The sequence below is a fragment of the Notolepis coatsorum genome (assembly GCF_963971535.1).
Source record: "Notolepis coatsorum genome assembly, chromosome: 3".
NCBI classification, from domain to species: domain Eukaryota; kingdom Metazoa; phylum Chordata; class Actinopteri; order Aulopiformes; family Paralepididae; genus Notolepis; species Notolepis coatsorum.
Genome location: NC_140167.1, coordinates 49,595,477 through 49,615,950, shown reverse-complemented (window position 1 = coordinate 49,615,950; position 20,474 = coordinate 49,595,477). Strand labels below are relative to the sequence as shown.

At 41.9% G+C, this 20,474-nt stretch overlaps 1 protein-coding gene across 4 annotated transcripts in view; it reads right to left on the bottom strand.

Annotated features, from left to right (window-relative positions):
• The window catches only part of wars1 (tryptophanyl-tRNA synthetase 1), a 29,072-nt gene extending 9,195 nt beyond the window's left edge, over window positions 1-19,877 (bottom strand). Inside the window, exons 1-7 of one of the 4 annotated variants that reach the window (XM_084310060.1) lie at window positions 19,684-19,877; window positions 15,262-15,464; window positions 8,969-9,067; window positions 8,625-8,838; window positions 8,345-8,453; window positions 7,110-7,229; window positions 2,349-2,531 (exon numbers count right to left, since the gene is read on the bottom strand). In XM_084310060.1, coding sequence (XP_084166186.1) covers window positions 2,349-2,531; window positions 7,110-7,229; window positions 8,345-8,453; window positions 8,625-8,838; window positions 8,969-9,067; window positions 15,262-15,456 — 920 coding nt within the window. In that variant the 5' untranslated portion in view covers window positions 15,457-15,464; window positions 19,684-19,877. The remainder of the gene's footprint in view (window positions 1-2,348; window positions 2,532-7,109; window positions 7,230-8,344; window positions 8,454-8,624; window positions 8,839-8,968; window positions 9,068-15,261; window positions 15,465-19,683) is intronic. The other 3 variants (XM_084310059.1, XM_084310061.1, XM_084310062.1) reach the window with 3 other exon arrangements.
• Between the last annotated feature and the right edge of the window lie 597 nt (window positions 19,878-20,474).

Genomic DNA, 20,474 nt, shown 5'->3' with positions numbered 1-20,474 from the left:
TGTTCAGGGCAGCATGTGAAGGAGGGTGGAGTTTAGTGTTCAGGGCAGCGTGTGGTGGAGTTTAGTGTTCAGAGCGAGTGAATACTTTCCCCAAGGCAGTTGTCCTTCCGCGTTCGGTTTACGCGGCCTGATTGGCACTGACGCTTCTCTCAGCGCCCAATCGCGTTGCGCCTAGCTTTCAGTTCCACAGCCCAAGTCCTTGCCCATTTCCTCATTGTTTTCATCTCTCTATATTAACGTAACACGCTATTCATATCAATCGACATCACATCAATATATAAATAACGTATTGTTTTCATCTCTCACATCAATAGACCTCGCCCATTTCCTCGTATTGTTTTCATCTCTCTATATTAACGTAGCCCATTTCCTCTTATTGTTTTCATCTCTCTATATTAACGTAACGCGCTATTCATATCAATCGACATCACATCAATATATAAATAACGTATTGTTTTCATCTCTCTATATTAACGTTAGGCTGTAAAAATCTGTTCTATAGGCTATATTTAGTCTAGTTGAGTGATAGTGAGTTGAGTGATAGTTAGTTTTAGTATATTGAGCGAGTAGTTAGGCGATAGTAGGGCTAACGCGATTGGGCGCTGAGAGAAGCGTCAGTGGCCAATCAGGCAGCGTAAACCGAACGCGTTGGGGAAAGTATTCACGCGTTCAGGGCAGCGTGTGAAGGAGGGTGGAGTTTAGTGTTCAGGGCAGCGTGTGGAGGAGGGTGGAGTTTAGTGTTCAGGGCAGCGTGTGGAGGAGGATGGAGTTTAGTGTTCAGGGCAGCGTGTGAAGGAGGGTGGAGTTTAGTGTTCAGGGCAGCGTGTGGAGGAGGGTGGAGTTTAGTGTTCAGGGCAGCGTGTGAAGGAGGGTGGAGTTTAGTGTTCAGGGCAGAGGGGCCCCCCAGGGCTGTGTTCTGAGCCCCCTCCTCTACTCCCTGTACACACATGACTGCGTGGCACAGCGGAACAACAACACAATCATCAAATTTGCTGATGACACAGTAGTGGTGGGCCTGATCTCTGCCAACGACGAGAGGGCCTACCTGGAAGAGGTAGAGAATCTGTCACAGTGGTGTCAGGAGAACTGCCTCTCCCTGAACGTCAGCAAAACAAAAGAGATGATTGTGGACTTCAGGAGGTCGGGGGTCAAGGACTACAGCCCCCTCAGCATCGACGGGGCACCGATTGAGAGAGTGAACAGTTTGAAGTACCTCGGAGCCCACATATCCGAGGACTTGACATGGACCACACACATTGACAGTGTTGTGAAGAAGGCACGACAACGCCTCTACTTCCTCAGGCGCCTAAGGAAGTTCCAAGTCAGTCAGAAGATCCTTAGGAACTTCTACTCATGTACAATTGAGAGCATCCTGACTGGCAACATCACCTCCTGGTTTGGGAATAGCACTGCACAAGACCGTAGCAGACTACAAAGAGTGACACGTTCAGCCGAACGCACAATTGGAGGGGGGCTTCCCACCCTCCAGAACATTTACAACAAGCGGTGCAGGGGGAAGGCTAAGAGAATCATCAAGGACTCCAGCCACCCAAACAACTGCCTCTTTGAACTGCTGCGGTCAGGCAAGCGATACCGGAGTCTTAAGGCGAGCACAGAAAGACTCAGAAGAAGCTTCTATCCCCAGGCCATCAGGCTGCTCAACGAACAATAAACACTATGAAACAACCATCAAATGCACACAGCACACACATCCACACACGCACACACTCACTTTAAACAAACAACTCACTGCAGCACCCACTTTACACACTTTAGAACACCTAAACACACTTTACACTTTATATTTATTGGTAAAGGATTTGCGCTACAACTCGTACACCTTACTGTAAATTGTACCTAAATTGTACCTCATCCCATTTCTGCTCTGCACTATATAGTATTGTATATTAGTACATTGCATAGTATATTGTATATTGTATGGTAACTCAGTTACTTCTATTCTGCATCGAACATTGTACATATGTCTATACTGAACACTGTGACCTCTATTTTTACTTCTATTTTACATGCTATACTATTTTATTTCATACTTATCTTGTCTAACACAGTCTCTGGAGCGTAACAGTAAGAAGCATTTTGTATAAAAGTATTCTGTACTTCTGTATGACAACTATTAAAGAAACTTGAAACTTGATGCATGTTGTACCGAAAAACCAGAGGGAGTTCCACAAATCATGTTCCACCCAGATTCGGCGCAAACAAGGGACTAAACACGTTTTGCAACTATGCCACAACAATGTGGAATGCCCTACCCACAGCCGTAAAATAATGTGAATCCCTACCCACCTTCAAAACCGCTGTTAATAAAATGTTCAATCAATCAATACCCCATGTAGTCGAGGTCAGAGAAGATGAAGGTCTTGTTGATGTCGAAGCCACAGGCTATGATGTCCTTGGTGTTTTGCTCGGCGTAGCGGTGACACTCCTCGAGCGGCAGGTCCTTCCACAGATACTTCTCGTCATCAGTCAGCTGGATCACCAGTGGGATGTCGAACACATCCTGCAGCCATCTGGAAGGAGGCAGGAGAGTCACCGTTAAGCGCACACAGGTTGTTGACTTTTATACTCCGACCGTACCAGCGTTCACGCAGAGACATATTTTGTATTGACATCAGTTCACTGGTAGGCAAAGGCTATGGCAGAAGAAGTGTGTGGCGCGTAGACATGCCTAGACTGATGGCTGCTATTTCCTAACTATAGCCTGCATGGACCCTATGCTTGCCTGGGTTATGCAAAGGCCTGTATGATTATATAGGGCAGGGGTTCCCAAACTTTTAAGGCAGCGACCCCCAAATAATGGTGTCAGAGAGCCACGACCCCCACTATTATAGGAGGCACGGTGGTGTAGTGGTTAACACTGTCGCCTCACAGCAAGAAGGTCCAGGGTTCGATTCCCGCTTGGGGACCAGGTTTCCATGATGCCAGGTACCCAGGTGGGGTATCTCCCAGGCCTTTCTGTGTGGAGTTTGCATGTTCTCCCCGTGCTCGCAAGGGTTTCCCCCCCGATAAGATAAACCCAATGGAAAAACATGCACAACAACAGATCGCTAACGCTGTGGCGTCCTTGACGAAGACGGACAGGAGCACTTGGATTGGTCCCCTGGCGCGGCTCACGTTGACGCCTGTCTGCTCCCGGCTGCCCTTGGGGGGGAAGGACGACGGGATGGGTTAATCGCAGAGACGAATCGCATCGGCGATCCTAAAGAGACAATGCATGCGTGTGTGTTCCGGTGTGTGTGCTAAACTAACCGATGTGTGTACCGCTAAAAAAAAAGAGTGTTGTTGCATGCCGAATAAAGACCTCTGCAACAGGTCCTGCATTATTATTATATTATATTATGCATTATTATACATTTATATTTATTATTAAAAGAATTATAAATAAATAAATAATAATATATAATTTTTATATAAATGGAAATGTATGGTTGAAACATGCAAACGTTCAAACGCACACACACTAATAAGCATTGGAGGCTTTTAACCAGGGCCGGACTGGGGAAATCATTCAGGCCAGAAAATATAGTGCAAAATATAGCCCCAGTCAGGCCACTTTTTAAGCAGGGGGTCTGGAGGTCCCCCACCAGGATTTTTTTTGTTACAAAGACTTAATTTCCTGCATTCTGGTGCAGGAATTTTTTTATTTGTACCCTTTAAATGGCAGTGTTTGTGATGGCATCACAAATTATTGTTAAAAAACAGGCTAGCATATGTATGATTAGCAACAACACAGATTTTTATGGATTTTCAGTTTTTTTGTAATTGATAAAAAATACAATCATTTAGTAGATTTTTGGGGGGGATTATTACAGGCTAGCATGTGTCAATGATTAGCAGTTTTTTGTAAGGGTCCGGCCTCCACCAATCACATGCTGCTCCCTTTGTGTGTGTGTGAGAGCAAGAGAGAGAGAGAGAGAGAGAGAGAGAGATAGTTCTCCAACTTGTGTGAGTTGCAGTGATCTCCTGGTTGTTACCCACCTAGGTTATCTAACTATTGCGCTGGTGCAACTAGAAACACTGGCCTGGCCTGCTTCTAAATTCAGTGGCCTGACTGCATAAAAAGAAAAAAATATATAATTTTTTTTAATCATCTGGCGACCCCCCCGCGGCGGCTCGCAACGCCGACTTTGGGAACCCCTGATATAGGGGGTCTACCAGATCTAGTTGGTTTACCAGCAATTTCCGCTTCGACAGTGACACCTACATGTAATACAGAAATAGTAATAGCTGGATAATTTGGGGATGAACCAGCCAAAGTGACAAGCATGTTACTTTTCCTGCTTTCGTCAAAACCATTATACACAAATAATGTATCTGGCTAAACTATCTGGGAGGGAGAAGGGGATCAGAATGTGTGTGTGTGTTTGTGTGTGTATATATACGTACTGTGTGTATACTGTATATTATACAGTATACACACAGTACGTACAACATCATTAACACATCCTGCGCCAATACCGTTGTACGACGTGTTTCAAGTTCATGCGAATTCTGCCATTCCACGGTGTACGACGTTATTGAGATCATATTTAATTTTTTCGCCATGTTATTCATAATTCCCTCACGGAGCCTGGTCTGATGCAGTGGGAGCCTGCACAACTCTGCAACGCTTCAATACTGCCGCCTGGTGGATGATCGGCGAGTTACAACCGGAAATGGATCTCTGGAGATCTCCGTGTACCTGGCAAATGCGTCCGGCACTCACATATTGTTACGGGACTCTAGACACACGTCCGTGTGTAGCGATCGCTGCCATAACGCAATAATCGATATGATTTGGGCGTTTATTATGATTATACAAACCGGAAATGGATTTAGGAGATCGCGTCAAATAAGTGGGATCTTTTTCCTCCAGTCTCATCGGCGAACGGTAAGAGGACGCTGACGTCATTTTCAGCGTGAGTGTTTATTATTATAAATGCAAACTGCTCTGATCAATATATCACCCATACTACATAAAGCATTTACTGACGATCACGGAATTATAAACGACCCCCCCCCCCCGTTCATCCGCGCATGATAAGTCATAACATTTAGGATCATGTACAGTTGAAATTTTTAATATAGCGTGTATCGCCAACAAACGGCAGTTGATAATCTATATATGCGTGTATGCCTATAACTCACGTTCTAGGAATTACTGCAGAAAACGATAAAAACATATTTATATTCTAGACGGCAGGGCTCCAGACTAACTTTTTTCACCACCGTCCCAGAACCGTCCCGAAATACAGTTTTAACCGTCCCAAAGTGAATGTAAACCGTCCCAATTATCTTTTTATATATATAATATATCAACGTCAATTTGATCATATGGGGACATATTTTGTGCTGATAATGGCACAGAGGGTGAGACCAACTGTGTACCGTACCTTTTGATTATTGTAAGCACAAAGATAATAAGCAGCTATAACTAGAACGTGTCGATAATATACAGTTCCAATAATAATAATAATAATAATAATAATAATAATAATAATAAATCAAATTTATATAGCGCCTTTCATAGAACCCAAGGTCGCTTCACAATCAGGACAAAAAATAGGGCTAGGGAAATAGGGGGGAAAAAGGGGATGAGGGAAGGTTAGGGATAATGGATAATGGACCTAATCTAATCTAAACTAACTGATGGGGAAAAGCCTTGGTCAAGAGGTGTGTTTTTAGAGCAGTTTTGAAGGTGTCCAGGGTTGGGGCGTTGCGGATAACATTACACTTCTGTTATTTAAATGTGTCCGGCTTACGTTAGAGTCAGGGGTTGTATTGTTGGATGCAGTTCCCTGTTGGTCAGTGTGTGTCTGTTCTCCATCTTCTTCTGCTGTGTTTATCCTCTTCAAATAGCGCAGCATATTTGCGGTGCTCTCTTCACTGAGAGGATGCCAGTATAGCGTTTATTTTTATTTTTATAACATTCTGATATTTTCGCGGTTCTTGTATAGTGGTCTCGTGCGACTGTCAACTATAATAAATATGGGCTGTTTTAAATTGTGGGAATAGTTGTTGTGAGTGCTCGCACTATGTTTCAATATAATCCGTTTTACCATTCATTCATTATAAACACAGACGTAAGGTGTCCACCACGCGTCCACCGTGCTTTTTTAAGCTCCGGCCAAAATGCATGGTGACGTGTTGACCAATTTCGGAGGGGGATCCCAATGATATATCAATAAAAACGTACAGTCAGTTCATGTCCAAGGGATTATGTTCACGCACACAGCAAGTATCACCAGTTCCTGGCATTTTTAACCTCTTTCTTTTTCGATGTCGAGATAAATTTGGGGCTGCTGCAGCGCGACCTGTGGTTTGCTGATCAGAATGGTGGGCGGGAGCTTGATGCTGGATTAGCGTATCGCTGCGTTGGGACGGCGGAGATAGTCATTGGATTCGGCAAATCACGCAACGTTTAGACTTCAGTGAACCCCACATGATAATGTTGCCGTCTCTCTGTCAACTGTAAGTCGGCACGAGACACGCACCGTTTGACAGCAATATGTGCGCGCACTGACAGTCGGCTAATTGACATTTCCTGTGAAAAAAAAAATCCTCTTCGTCCCGTTTGTGTCCCGGCAATGATTTCTGTTCGTCCCAAATCAATATTTGATCGTCCCCGGGATGACGGGACATCGTTAGTCTCGAGCCCTGCTAGACGGTATTTTCGTTTGAATCTATGAATGAAAAAGTATAACGTTCCTACATCCTGAACGATAGATAATCGATGTTGAATGGGCCATAGTAATGTCAATTTAGCAATACAATTTAAAAAGTTATAGCCCTGTAAAGAAGGTAAACATCTCTATAAGCTTAGACTGGTGGCAGTGATCATACATTGATGGATAGAAGCGTGGCAGGGAATGTGTTAAAGACCACATGACACTGAGGCACAGCCAATATGAAATATAAAGCTGTAATCTTACTACATGCTCTCTGTGGCAGCTTAAATTTCTATTTCCAGTTTTCTATAGTCATATTTTCAACTTTCACTGCACGTTTTGAATATGGCTATTCATTGACACATCTGACCGACGCAGAGATAAACCTGGTCTTTTACTTAAGACATCTTTGTAGCATTAAGCCCCAGAGAGGAGTCTCACTTTGTGAAGATGAAGGGGATGAGATGTCCAACGTGCATGGATTCCGACGAGGGGCCTCTGCCGGTGTACAGGTAAAAGGCCTTGTCCTTCTCGTACGCGTCCAGCACCAGATGCATGTCTCTGCAACGAGAACAGAGAGACAAAACGATGTAATGTCCAGAATCCATGAGAAGAGTTCAAGAAAAGATACACTAGTCTCACGCATGTACTCGTGCGGCCACCTTAAAGAGAATTGAGATTGTGCTATTGAAATTATCTTGGACAGTTAAGTCAATTAGCTAAATAAACAACTGTCTCCCTAAGATGGAAATCAGAGAATAAAGACTTCAGAATTTGTAATCTTATCAAGTGACACTTTATTGGAGTTGGTCCATTGACAATGAATTAGTGACCAAATGTGTGGGCTCGTACACTTTTTGCTTGAGCTATTACATCCAAATTGGTTTTATTTGAACATCGGGCTTACAGCTTTGCAACAGAAGATGTATCCATATCCCTGTAGAAATCACCATGGGTACGGTCATTGTGTCCTAGGAGTTGTTCCACTATTCACTGTCTATGGAACAGCTGCAGGATTCATCTTACTTTTTTTATTTTCTTTAAAACTATATTACTATATTTCTTAGTCATTTAGCTGATGCTTTTATCCAAAGCGACTTACAAGTTCTGTATAACAAGTCAGCAGGAAGGGTACAACTCTGGCAGCTAAGTGTAAGTGATATTGTTCGTCAAACAGTGTTGAACTTGAGTGCTAGTCTTGAGTGCATAGTAGGGGTGTAACGATGCATCGATTTGAATATGTTTGAATCGATTATAATCGAAATTAATCGAAATACACCTATAGTCCATTAATGCTGAGTGAATCAGTTCCCCCAGCCACATTTGTGTATTCAAAAATGTTTGTGTATAGAAAATGTATAGAAAATTAATCGAATCGAGGTTATGGAGATTTCATGATGCATTGAATCGTTGCCTGAATAATCGTAATCGAATCGTTGTGAGGTTGCATCGTTACACCCCTAGTGCATAGTAGTATAGACATTATTAGCATAATAGGTAGTGATATAGGCAAGGTAGATTACTTAGTAGCAAAGTGCATGATAGTAAAAGACACAAGGTTAGTCTTTTTCTTTTTTTGACGATGTCATCTCTTGATTACGGAAGTCAGGCTGAAGAACCCACTCTCAGTGACTGTACATGAGCTGTAGCGATGAGGGATTAGTGTGTCAACCGACCTGTGGGAGAAGAAGATTCCTCTGCGTAGGAAGCGGTGAGCTTTCTGTCCACATACTTTCTCTATCCTGTCGATCAGCTCCTTGTCAATCTTGTTGCTACCAAACCTCACTGAGCCAAAACAACAACATGTAACACAACTAAATGAACAATTACAGACATTATATGGCACAGTATCCATACATTATTCATACTTGAGACAATCCATCATCATTCATGTTTTGTAAAATATATTTGTGGAAATCTTCCTATGTACCGGTAGTCTGTTAGTACTTATCCTACCTATGAGCTTATCATAGTCCACTCCCTTGGCATTGGTGGTGGAAACATTCCATGGGTCAACCGTATCTGCATCATCACTGTTCGCTGCCAGTCCATTGTCATGGGTGGCAGAACTCTCTGTAGGTGGACATCCTGCTTTGTAGTCCTGACCCGTCGTCTTTTTGTAGTCCAGTTTCAACTTCAGCAGCAACTGGACAGCGGCTTCAATTTCTGTCTGCAAATTAAAATGTTATTGTCAAGATGAGTGAGGCACTGCCACAGATGAAGCTGTTACGTAACAAGGGTTGATTTCATAACCGAAACTGTGTCCTAGAATTGTGACAATGTGATCACAAACAGCTTACTTTGTCTGCCTTGGCAGTTTTCAGGGTTCTGACTTGGTCTCCTTGTGATGCCAGTTGCTCATAGAGTTCCATGGGACTTGCCCCGTTCATTTCTGTCATCTTCAGTGTCCAAAACATGAGAAGACAGGAAAAAAACAATGGAGTGAGACATCTTGTTGAGGCCCAAACAGCCTGGTCTACAATTGCAATTAGCTCACAAAAGCCTACCTGAATCAGAGCAGATATTCAAACCATATATATTTTATTTTTTTATTTTTAACCCTACTCTAGTGAGGACTTTAACCAATAACTGGAAAGCCTGGACTGATCAGATGAGCTCAGTGGTACACTGGTTGAAGAAACATGGCTTGGCTTCTAAACCAAATTATCATCAATACTAAACAACATGGCACCCCTCAAAACCACCAGGATTCAAAATTGTGCTGAGCCATGGATGCATTCAGACATACTGATCGCTATGAAAACTAGAGACTACTAGAAACTACTTTAGATTTAAAGATTTACACAACAATTCTTAGTTACACAATTCACAATGATGTACAGTGTCAACCATCCCGTTTTCCCCGGGATTGTCACGTATTTCAACCTTCCTTCCCGCCCTCATCCCGGTTCACGTATTTTTCCAGTTTTAATTTTTTTTTATTAATTTTTACAAAATGGCTGCAATTCCCCTCCGTGACGACAGGTGGCAGCAGTGTAGATTAGAACGTTAGCACAGGAAGTCAGACCGGAAGACGGTTGCGACCCGAAGAAGAAGAAGAACAGCGAGCGGAATCCGGATAAAGGAGGGGTTTAGCTCGAAATGTATTACATTCTACGATGGACTTGAGAGAGGATTATGCGGTTCCACCAGCTAAGAAAGCCAAGAAGAGCTACTGCAAATATCTCGCCAAGTGGGAGGAGACGTTCCCGTACCTCACGAAAAGCAACGTTTCAACACTATGCTTTTTGTAAATTATGCCGCGCTGATTTCAATGTCGCACACGGAGGAAAAAGCGACGTCTGTCATCATGACCAATCGGTGAGGCATAGAGGCTATGAATATTTTTCACAAATACACTCCTTCTCAGAAGGTGTTGAGAAATGCGAGGTCTGCAACCTATACCTACAACAGGTCCCTGGTCGATGCAAGAGACCCCCACAGGGAATGAAGTGGTATCCCCCATCCATTCCAGAGTGATAAAACAGTCTAATTAGATTAGATTAAAATGTATTGTCACTCATTATACAGTACAATGAAGACATTTGGCATCCAATCAGAGTGCAAATGTAACAGTAAAGTGCAATAGTAATATACAATACTAATCAGATGTATGTACAGTACGCGTCTATTCGAAAGGCAACCGGTTTATGCGTTTTGCTAATCTGATTGGCCACTGACGTTTCTGGTCATGTGACATGTGCGCCCAATTGCGTGACGCGCCCATTTCAGCCTCGACCAGCAGCAAACTACCTAACGCCTAGTTTATCACTGGTTAAGCTTAGGCGACTCTTTCGAAGTTGGTTAAGGTTAGAGTTTGGAATCAGGGCTGGCGTTCTATCGCCATGCTCTAAGACAAACTCTAACCTTAACCAACTTCGAAAGAGTGCCTAAGCTTAACCGGCGAAAGAACTTGCCGTCACGCGATTGGTGCGACCAGAAACAGCAGTGGCCAATCAGAGCGCAAAACGCGAACGCATAAACCGGTTGCCTTTCGAATAGACGCGTAACAGTACAGATCACTTTAAACAAAATGTCACTTTAAAGGAAGGAGGTATTGTATAGTTTAGATACATTAAGAGTTACAATTGCATTGTAGTGTACATAGAAACCAGTTTTTCAGGAACTTGGCATGTCTTTTTTTTTATCATGCATATCTTTTTTTTTGGATAAAATCTTTTTATTTTCATTTTTCAAACAAGAAACAACACAACTCACAACACAATAAGTAACAATAATACATAAAAGACATCCAAGAACACAACAATGATTAGACAATAAATTAGACAGATTATACATTTACATACATAACCAGTCAAATTAAGCTGTTAAGGGACTTAGTGCTAAAAGAAGAGGAGCTTATATTATGATAAATTTTTTTTGCAAGTTTAGCACTGTCGGCCTTTAAAAGATGCGTTTCACTCAGCAAAGCCACATCAACCTCCTGTCTTTTCAACCATGTTAGTACACTTGTGCGTTTGTGTTGAATATTAAGCCCCCCTGAATTCCAGATCAAGATGTTTAAATTAGCCATAGTCCAACCAGGTTGCAGTATGACTGAACGTGATTCCCCTGAAGTAGAGCACCACAACATATATACACATCCCCACGCTAAGGTCCTGTTGGGCGAGAGCAGACATACAGCAGAACGAGTCAAAAGAAATAAAAAACTAAAATCCCTGTAACCCCCCCTCCCCTCCCCCCCATCAAATATCTTGTCCGATGTCGATCAAACATCATTTGGCACTGTGACCGGGTCACAGCAACCAAAACCACATCACGTAACTTAACCATTCTAACCAGAATTGTATATTGTAACGATTTAGGAATAGGGGAACCCCCCATCGCTCAACAGAGAGAATCAATCTATATAGAGCTCAGTGCATAGAACATTATGCAGACGATAAAGGCACATGAAACATAGTTAGTCCGAGCTGAACTTGAGTAAAGTGAGGTACTCATAACACATGTCGAAATAATACCACTGCAATAAACCCAGATCATTACAGTGCTGCTATCGTTGAGGTAGTGCAGAGTCGGCGACGGTCTTGTGTTCCGCTGTGATAAGAAAGAGAGTTAAAAGCACGCATTGTCCGCAGCGGTAGGATAGCCTTGATCTGCCACCCGCATACAGTTCGTTGCAAAGGAAGTCATCCCCCTTGGTTGAACGGTTCATAAGCACATTTAGTCTGTTTGAGTGAAAATTGTCATATTCGTGATATTCATCCCGCTCGGTTAGAGCCGAGTAAAGACAACAAACATACGTGACAAACCTCGCGCTGTTCAATGCATAGTTCGAGTGTTAGATGATAAAAAAGGCAAGAGATAAAGAATAAAGAAAAAACTGATAAGAGTAAAGGGCGTCTGAACTACCATTCAAATAGTCAGTAATCATGTTCGTGATTGAGACAATACCGTATAGAGAAGTCAAGTATTACCGTACTGAGGACTGAGAAAGCTACGGTCGACCGTGTTTACCACAGTGCCAGCTTGGGTAGCTAGCCGGTGTGCCAACAGCTCACTTGCAACAGAGCCATTAGCTTGGTTAGCTAGCATGCTAGCAGCCCACGTGTGGAGCCAGCTCCACTCCCTCAAGTTTCAAGTTTCAAGTTTCTTTAATAGTTGTCATACAGAAGTACAGAATACTTTTATACAAAATGCTTCTTACTGTTACGCTCCAGAGACTGTGCAAGACAAGATAAGTATGAAATAAAATAACATAGTATAGCATGTAAATTAGAAGTAAAAAAAAAAAAAAAAAAAAACGAGGTCACAGTGTTCAGTTTAGACATATGTACAATGTTCGATGCAGAATAGACGTAACTGAGTTACCATATAATATACAATACTGTGCAGTGTACTAATATACAATACTATATAGTGCAAGGCAGAAATGGGATGAGGTGCAATTTAGGTACAATTTACAGTAGGTGTACGAGTTGTAGTGCAAATCCTTTATCAATGAATATTAGTGATGCACGATATATCGGCCGCCGATATAATATCGGCCGATATGGCAGTTTTTTTACACATCGGTATCGGTCCGATATCAAGATAGGGCCGATATTATATAAAAAAAAAAAAAAAAAAAAAAAAAATTTTTTTCTTCTTTTTACATGTTTTGGCCTTAAATAGTTTCAAAATATCAGTCATTTCTGAAAATAAGTTACAAAAGTAAAAAAAATTATGCGTTTTGGAAAATAGCTCTTTATTTGATTATCATAAAAAAGTGTTTTCTATACAGAGATATCGACATCGGTAAATATCGGTATCGGCCAGAACAGCAATATTAATATCGGTTATCGGTATCGGCCACAATTTTCACATCGGTGCATCACTAATAAATATAAAGTGTGTTTGTGTGATCTAAAGTGTGGAGAGTGGGTGCTGCAGTGTGTTGTTTGTTTAAGTGAGTGTGTGCGTGTGGGTGTGTGTGCTGTGTGCATTTGATGGTTGTTGCATAGTGTTTATTGTTCGTTTAGCAGTTCAGGGCCGCTAGCTTGGATAGCTAGCATGCTAGTAGGCCACGCGTGAAGCCAGCCTCAGGTACCCGCTCCGGCCCCTCACTCTGCGTCGCTCGGTGTATGCTCCACCGTGGCCGGCCTGTTCCTCTCAGTCGGAATGACTGTATTGCTTTTCCGAATGAAGTCCTCCGCCTCGGATGGTGACTTGAATAGACGGTTGCACGACACCTCTCCCCGTCCCGTCTTTACTTTAAGCGTTGCTGGGAACAGTAGATATACCTCCACCGCCCTCTCCCGTGCTAGATCCATGGCGCCGGCAAATGCTCTGCGACGTTTCGCTGTGTAATCACTGAAGTCAGCGGCGAATCTTAGGGTACGGCCATTCACCACCGGAGGTTTCAGTCTGGCCTCTCTCAAAATATGGTGTCTTGTCTGGAATCTCAGGCAGCAGAAGATGAATGTGCGAGGGTTTGTACGCTCGCCCCTCAACTGGGTAGCGGGTCTGAAGATCCTGTGAGCTCTCTCGATCTCTGGGCGAGCTAGCTTCGGAAACCATTTTGGTATCATGTCCTCGAGGTACTTAATCAGTTCATCCTCCTCTATTTCATCAGGTAACCCGTATATTCTGACATTGCATCTCCTGCCACGGTCCTCCAGATCCACCGACTTCATCTCACAATCCCGTAGTTTGTCCTCAAAGTATAATATTCCCGCAACGTTGGTCTCAGCCAGCTCCACTAGTGATGTGACGTTTGAAGCGAGGCATCGATGCTTGTGTCGAGTAATACAGGCATATTTAAGTGGAGCGTGTATTAGGGCTGCACGATTTTGGGAAATAATCTAATTGCGATTATTCTGACAGATATTGCGATTGCGATTTGCGATGCGATTATAACATATTTTTTAAAAAAAATTACAAGAAGAATGTTGCTGCTTTCTGTAGTCGGGTCCCAACTGCAAAATTACTGTATTACCCTGTATTATACACTTTTACTATCATGTAGACTATTCTGCTTTGTGTTTACATGTGATGTATTGTATACATGCACATTTATTATGTTCTTGTGTGATGTATCGCACATTTTATTGCTGTGTGATGTATTGCAAATGTTATTGCTGTCATCTTGGCCAGGTCTACCTTGCAAAGGAGATCGTGTATCTCAATGGGACTTCCTGGTTAAATTTAAAATAATTTTTTTTTTTTTTTTTTTTTTATTGCAGGCTTGGGCGATTTGATAATTGCATCATTCCAAATCGCGATTTCGATTAAAAAACGATTAATCGTGCAGCCCTAGCGTGTATCGAGGCGTGTATCAGGTGACGTATGTGATGACGTCCGAAGCCTCGGTCCGCGTCACTGATTCAGGAAATGGCTTCGGGGTTGATGCGCAACACAATGTGTCGACATAGGAATTCATTACAAGTTTCTTTGCGTTGGAGAATCCCGTGGAGTACTGGGAAAGACAAATAAATGTGTATCCTAATAATCCCAACATATATATAACAGATGGTAGCGCGAGGCACTGTCAGTCACGATGGACTTCAAGCGTTGTGAAGTGACTGGCGAGTAGCGGTACTGCGAGTTAAACTCACTCCACTTAAAAATACACACTTTACACGTCATTAAGTGTGAATTCACCTTGGTGTAGCGGTCTGTGCTGTCACCTGTCGCCCGTGTCGCGGCAGACCCGGGTTCTAAACTCCCTCGGGGCATCGAAGAAAATTAAACACAACGCAAAAAAGGTGACCATATCATCTCCGTTACATATAAACTTGCTGTAATGTCTAACTTGCTGTGCCTAATCTGATCACATCTGTATGATCCAAATGCAGGATGACATGTCGATTTTGAGTTGCTTTAACACAAGCACTTCTCCTCTGTCCCTGCTATCATGCTGTCAGAAAAACAGACACAATATTATTTGTTTATTGAATGGCATCATTCATCATCACATCAAAGCTTCACACACCAAAGCCATGGTATCATTATAATCACGCAGCCTGTTCTACATTTATTGTCCACTTGATGGCACAGTAGAGCAAATACACCATGAAGCTTCAACACATGTGTGGTACTATTGGATGGAAAGCCTCAATGCTTCATGAAGCTTCATCTCGCCATCACTAACCTCCACGACTGCGGATAGACCTCCCTCCGCCATGGCTAATCGTGCGTCTATGCTGGCCACCGTCTCCTGCGGTGCATCCACCCTGCCGGATAGCTTAGCTATGATAGCGTCTGTTTCCTCACGGAAAATCGACCTAATGACTTCCTTATCCACGTCGTTCAGGGTTCCCATCTTGGTCTGCGTCTGTTTAGACATAATTCTAACTTCAAGAAAATTAAATGGTATAAAAAATAAAACGTAATCAAGGTTAATGTGGTTTGGTTGCCGAGCTCCGTAAAATCAGCCAGCCATGCGCTGCGGATCGGAACCGGAAGTCTTATCATGCATATCTTGTGTTACCTATTCTTTTTTTATTATTGTATTTTGCACAATCATTCCGCATTTCACTGTATGTATGTGACAAATAAACCTCTTGATTCTTCTTGAGTTGTAGTATTAATATGTACAGTGATGATGATGAAGGTATAAAGACACTATGGTGTATTATGGTAGCCTACAGTGATGAAGGTATAAAGACACTATGGTAATACATTGATTGATTGCTAATTTTAACAGATTGCAGAATGGGTAATACAATATGGCGCAATACACAATTGTTAAGGGGATGCAGACCAGAGAAGGACTTCTTCCCCCATTTTCAATTCATCATAACATTTATGTATGCATTGTAAGATTTCAATAAATATGAACATGTTAATGCTATACTACTACATAAAGTGAATTTATACTGAATTTGTCTTACACTTCCATTCATTTAATGCAGGGATGTTCACAGCATTTCACTTTCAACCAGGTATCTGCTTAATTTAATTTAACGAGGGGGAGGAGACTACATTGGGAGGGGGCGGGGCCAGGGCGAAATTTCCCGTTTTTTTCAAATGCCAATGTTGACAGCTATGATGTACACAAGTATTATTCAGTTAAATGACCATACCATCTCTGCTGTTTGTCATCTGACAGAATGATTTTAACACAGAAAAAGCTGGTATTTAACAGAAAAACCTGTATCTCAAGTGCTCAACTACACAAAAGCCTCATGCACAATGGCCACGCCTCCAGTCTCTGTCTCTGTATGACTTGTCGTACAGAACTTGTAAGTCGCTTTGGATAAAAGCATCAGCTAAATGACTAAATGTAAATGTCTGTCAGCTGGGTGAAAAACTACTTTAGATTTAAAGATTTACAACACAATTCGTAACTTTACACACTTCACAATGATGTACACAAGTATTATTCAGTTAAATGATCATACCCGCTCTGCTGTTGGTCTCAACACAGAAAAAGCTGGTATTTAACAAAAAAAACCTGTACTTCCAGTTACAGTGGGTGACAATATTGCCACAAGTAAAGATGAAATTACATACCTAGGGTCCATCCTGGCAAATCTTTCCTGTGACAAAATGGCATCCAAGTCAACCAACGAACTAGATTCTTGTACCAGATCTCCTCTCTGGTAAACAAGAATACCCAGAAGACTCTGGCAGGAGCACTCATTCAAGGGTACTACGACTATGCTTGCACTTCATGGTACCAAAGCACCTCAAAGGCGCTAAAAACAAGATTACAAACATCACAAAACAAACTGGTCAGACTACTACTTGACCTTACCCCTAGAACCCACCTCACTCCTGCCCACTTTGACTACCTAGGATGGCTTAGAGTAGACGACAGAGTACAGCAACTTGCAATGGGCCTGGTCTACAAGATACACTACACCACTAAGGTACCCGGCATGTACATGTCAAAATACTTCCCAAAGGTCAGTGAATACCATGACCACAACACCAGAGGGAGTTCCACAAATCATGTGCAACCCAGATTCGGCTCAAACAAGGGACTAAACAAGTTTCGCAATTATGCCACATCAATGTGGAACGCCCTACCCAAAGCTGTAAAGGAATGTGAATCCCTACCCACATTCAAAACCGCTCTAAAAGAGCACCTATGGGAGGCTGCAATTCGAAACTGGCCACCGTAAATGTCCAAACCCCCCCACCCCCTCCTAATAGACAGTCTCCTCCCGACTGTTACAGGGCTGCAACTAATGACTATTTTGGTAGTCGACTAATCTGTCGATTATTTTTTTTCGATTAGTCGCCTAATCGAAAAACAATTATATAAAAAAATATATATTTTACGGCTATGTTTGAAGTCTCACGGTGTTCCATTAGACATACCAATTGAACACCACAGATACCACAAATTCTTCTATGAAAGAGAGACATCGAGAGGTTTTGTTTCAGATTTTTATCATCAATTACTAACGTCCTCGTATGAAACCCTCCAACTAGACTGTCTGGAGGAGGGATATACCAGACCTGGAAAGTGACTTTGATTGGCAAGGAGCCTGGGCAAATGTCCGACTTACATCAAGGAACCCGGACCATCAACAAATCAATCTTAACTATATTCACAGGACATACTTGACTCCTATAAGACTGAACAGAATGGGTCTTAAACAAGACTCCAAATGCTCCCAATGTACAAATGGGGACGAAGGGACATTTATGCACATGTATTGGGACTGCCCACCAGTTAAGATATTCTGGAAAGATGTGACCCAACAATTATCAAAACTCGTATCTTGGAATATACATGTACACCCCTCTGTATTACTATTGAATGATGTTTTTGAGTTTGCAGTACATCCACAGCTAAAGAGATTGGTTTTATCAGGTATCACAGTAGCTAAAAAGCTGATCGCATCACGCTGGTTTCAACCGGAAAAAATGTGCCGGAAAGTTTGGTTTCTTACATATCTCGATGTGATTTATCAAGAAATATCCACAGCAAGAATTCTGGGTCTCAATGAATCCAAAATGACAATGTGGTTAGAAGTGGTGGAGAGAATAAAAGCTAGCTTATAATGGTAGTGTCTGGTTAGGAGCGAGGGATAATGGAGGTACTATCCAAAGAGGGGTCCGGGAGGGGGGGGTTCGAGCTGGAGCATATGTGTGTAGGTTTTTAGATAACAGGTATTAGGGGTATATCCTGTATAAGACATTGGTATAAATGGTAATTTCGTTGGATATACACTGTGTATTAATGCTTGTGTATCTTATCGTGTGTTGTCATGTTTGTTTATATGTGTGTTAAAATATATATATATATATATATATATATATATATATATATATATAATTTTTTTTTTTGCACTACCTATCTTTGTGAAAGTGGCTTCTCAGCTCTGGTCCAGCTGAAGACAGAGCAGAGGAACAGATTGGACATTGAGCATGACCTCAGAGTTGCTTTGAGACTCTTGTCAGGACCAAACAACATCCCCAGTTATCCCATTAGTTCCCCCAAACTTACTGTCGGTCTGTTATGTTAAGCTAAGAAGTCTTCAGCTGGCTGGACCGGAGCTGAGAAGCCACTTTCACAAAGATAGGTAGTGCAAAAAAAATAAAAAATATAATAATTTTTTTGAATGACTAATCGACGCAACAATTCCTCGTCGATGTTTTTTTATAATCGACGTCGTCGATTATGTCGACTAATCGTTGCAGCCTATGTATATTCTCTCCCCACCGTATGTATATTTCTCTCCCACCCAACGTATGTATATTTCTCGACCACCCACCCACCCCCTCCTAATGTACAGTCTCCTCCCCATCATACTCTCTATCAGGATCTATGGGTAACAGTACTGTATATTTGCATATCATATATGTCACAAATGTAATGTATAATGTCATAAATGTCACTGAATTGAAAATTGGGGACCCTGATGTAAACAAGACAAACGTCTTTCTCTGGCCTGCTATCCTTAACAATTGTGTGTATTGAGCCGTACTGTATTGTAACCATTCTGCAATCTGTTAAATAAAGTGTTCATTCATTCATCATACTGTATCTCAAGTGCCCACTCAACTACACAAAAGCCACATGCACAATGGCCACGCCTCAGGTCTCTTTCAGCTGGGTGAAACACTACTTTAGATTTAAAGATGTACACAACACAATTCTTAGTTACACACTTCACAATGATGTACATAAGTATTATTCAGTTAAATGATCCTACCCTCTCTGCTGTTTGTCATAAATGTCATTCATGTCATAAATGTCCTGATGAATTGGAAATAGGGGACCCCGATGTAAACAAGACGAACGTCTTTTTCTGGTCTGCATCCCATTAACAATTGTTTTGTATTGAGCCGCACTGTGCTGTACCCATTCTGAAATCTGTTAATAAAGTTTTCAATTGAATCAATCAATCATGGGTAGATCACCATATGTGAACCTGTCATAGCCAACGTAACGTCACCAAACTAGCTAGCCAGCTGTCTTGTGTCGACTTGTCTAAATCGCATGACAATGTCAGTTAGTGTCTTTCACGAGACACAATAACATAACATAGATCGTGCAAACCAAATAAGATAGCGAACGTTAATTCATATTAAGGATTTGAAACGGCTACCATACCGTTATTCTTCCAAATAGTTTTGTATTCTTCACACACGCCGACAGCTCACTCCAATCAAAATGATCTTCTTATTAGGATTCCCCGCAGACTGTCAGCACGGTTTAGAGTGTTCCAGTGAATTCTTTATATGGATAGATTGAGATATTTTGATATGTTTGGACCGTCATTCAAGATGCATTCAACTTGCATCAGCGTGGTGGTGTTTAGCCCTAACTATTCCCAGGGAAACAAACCTCGTTTCCCACTACGGTTCCACATAAATCACAGTTTTTGAAATACGTTAAACACAACACACACATTTCCTCCAAAGACTTGACAGGATGCATCTTCCGAGTAGAAGAGTCCCGTGTGATTTCCACTGAACAAACTATGGACTAATAGTTATAATAATGCAATCGAGATTGGATGGGCGGAAGAGCCTTTTTGTTCCTACCAAAGTGTCAACATAGTGGTCTTTGCGCGCGGACGGACTGGGGTTTGTATTGACAAACCCAAACACTACTTTTATTTTGAAAATCTGCTCTTGTACAGAGTAGTTGGATGTGTTATTAAAGCTCTATTACTTGGGCAGATATCATCGACATTTATTTTTATAATTGGATTTAATAGCAATTTGCCTCATTATCCTGGTTGCAGCACAGCCAACGCATCCAGGTAACGTTAGATCCACTATAATAACGCTATTTACTAGCTAGCTCGGAGATGCTAGCTAACATTGCATGGGGACGAGAATTAATGAATGAAAACTTTATTTAACAGATTGCAGAATGGGTACAATACAGTACGGCTC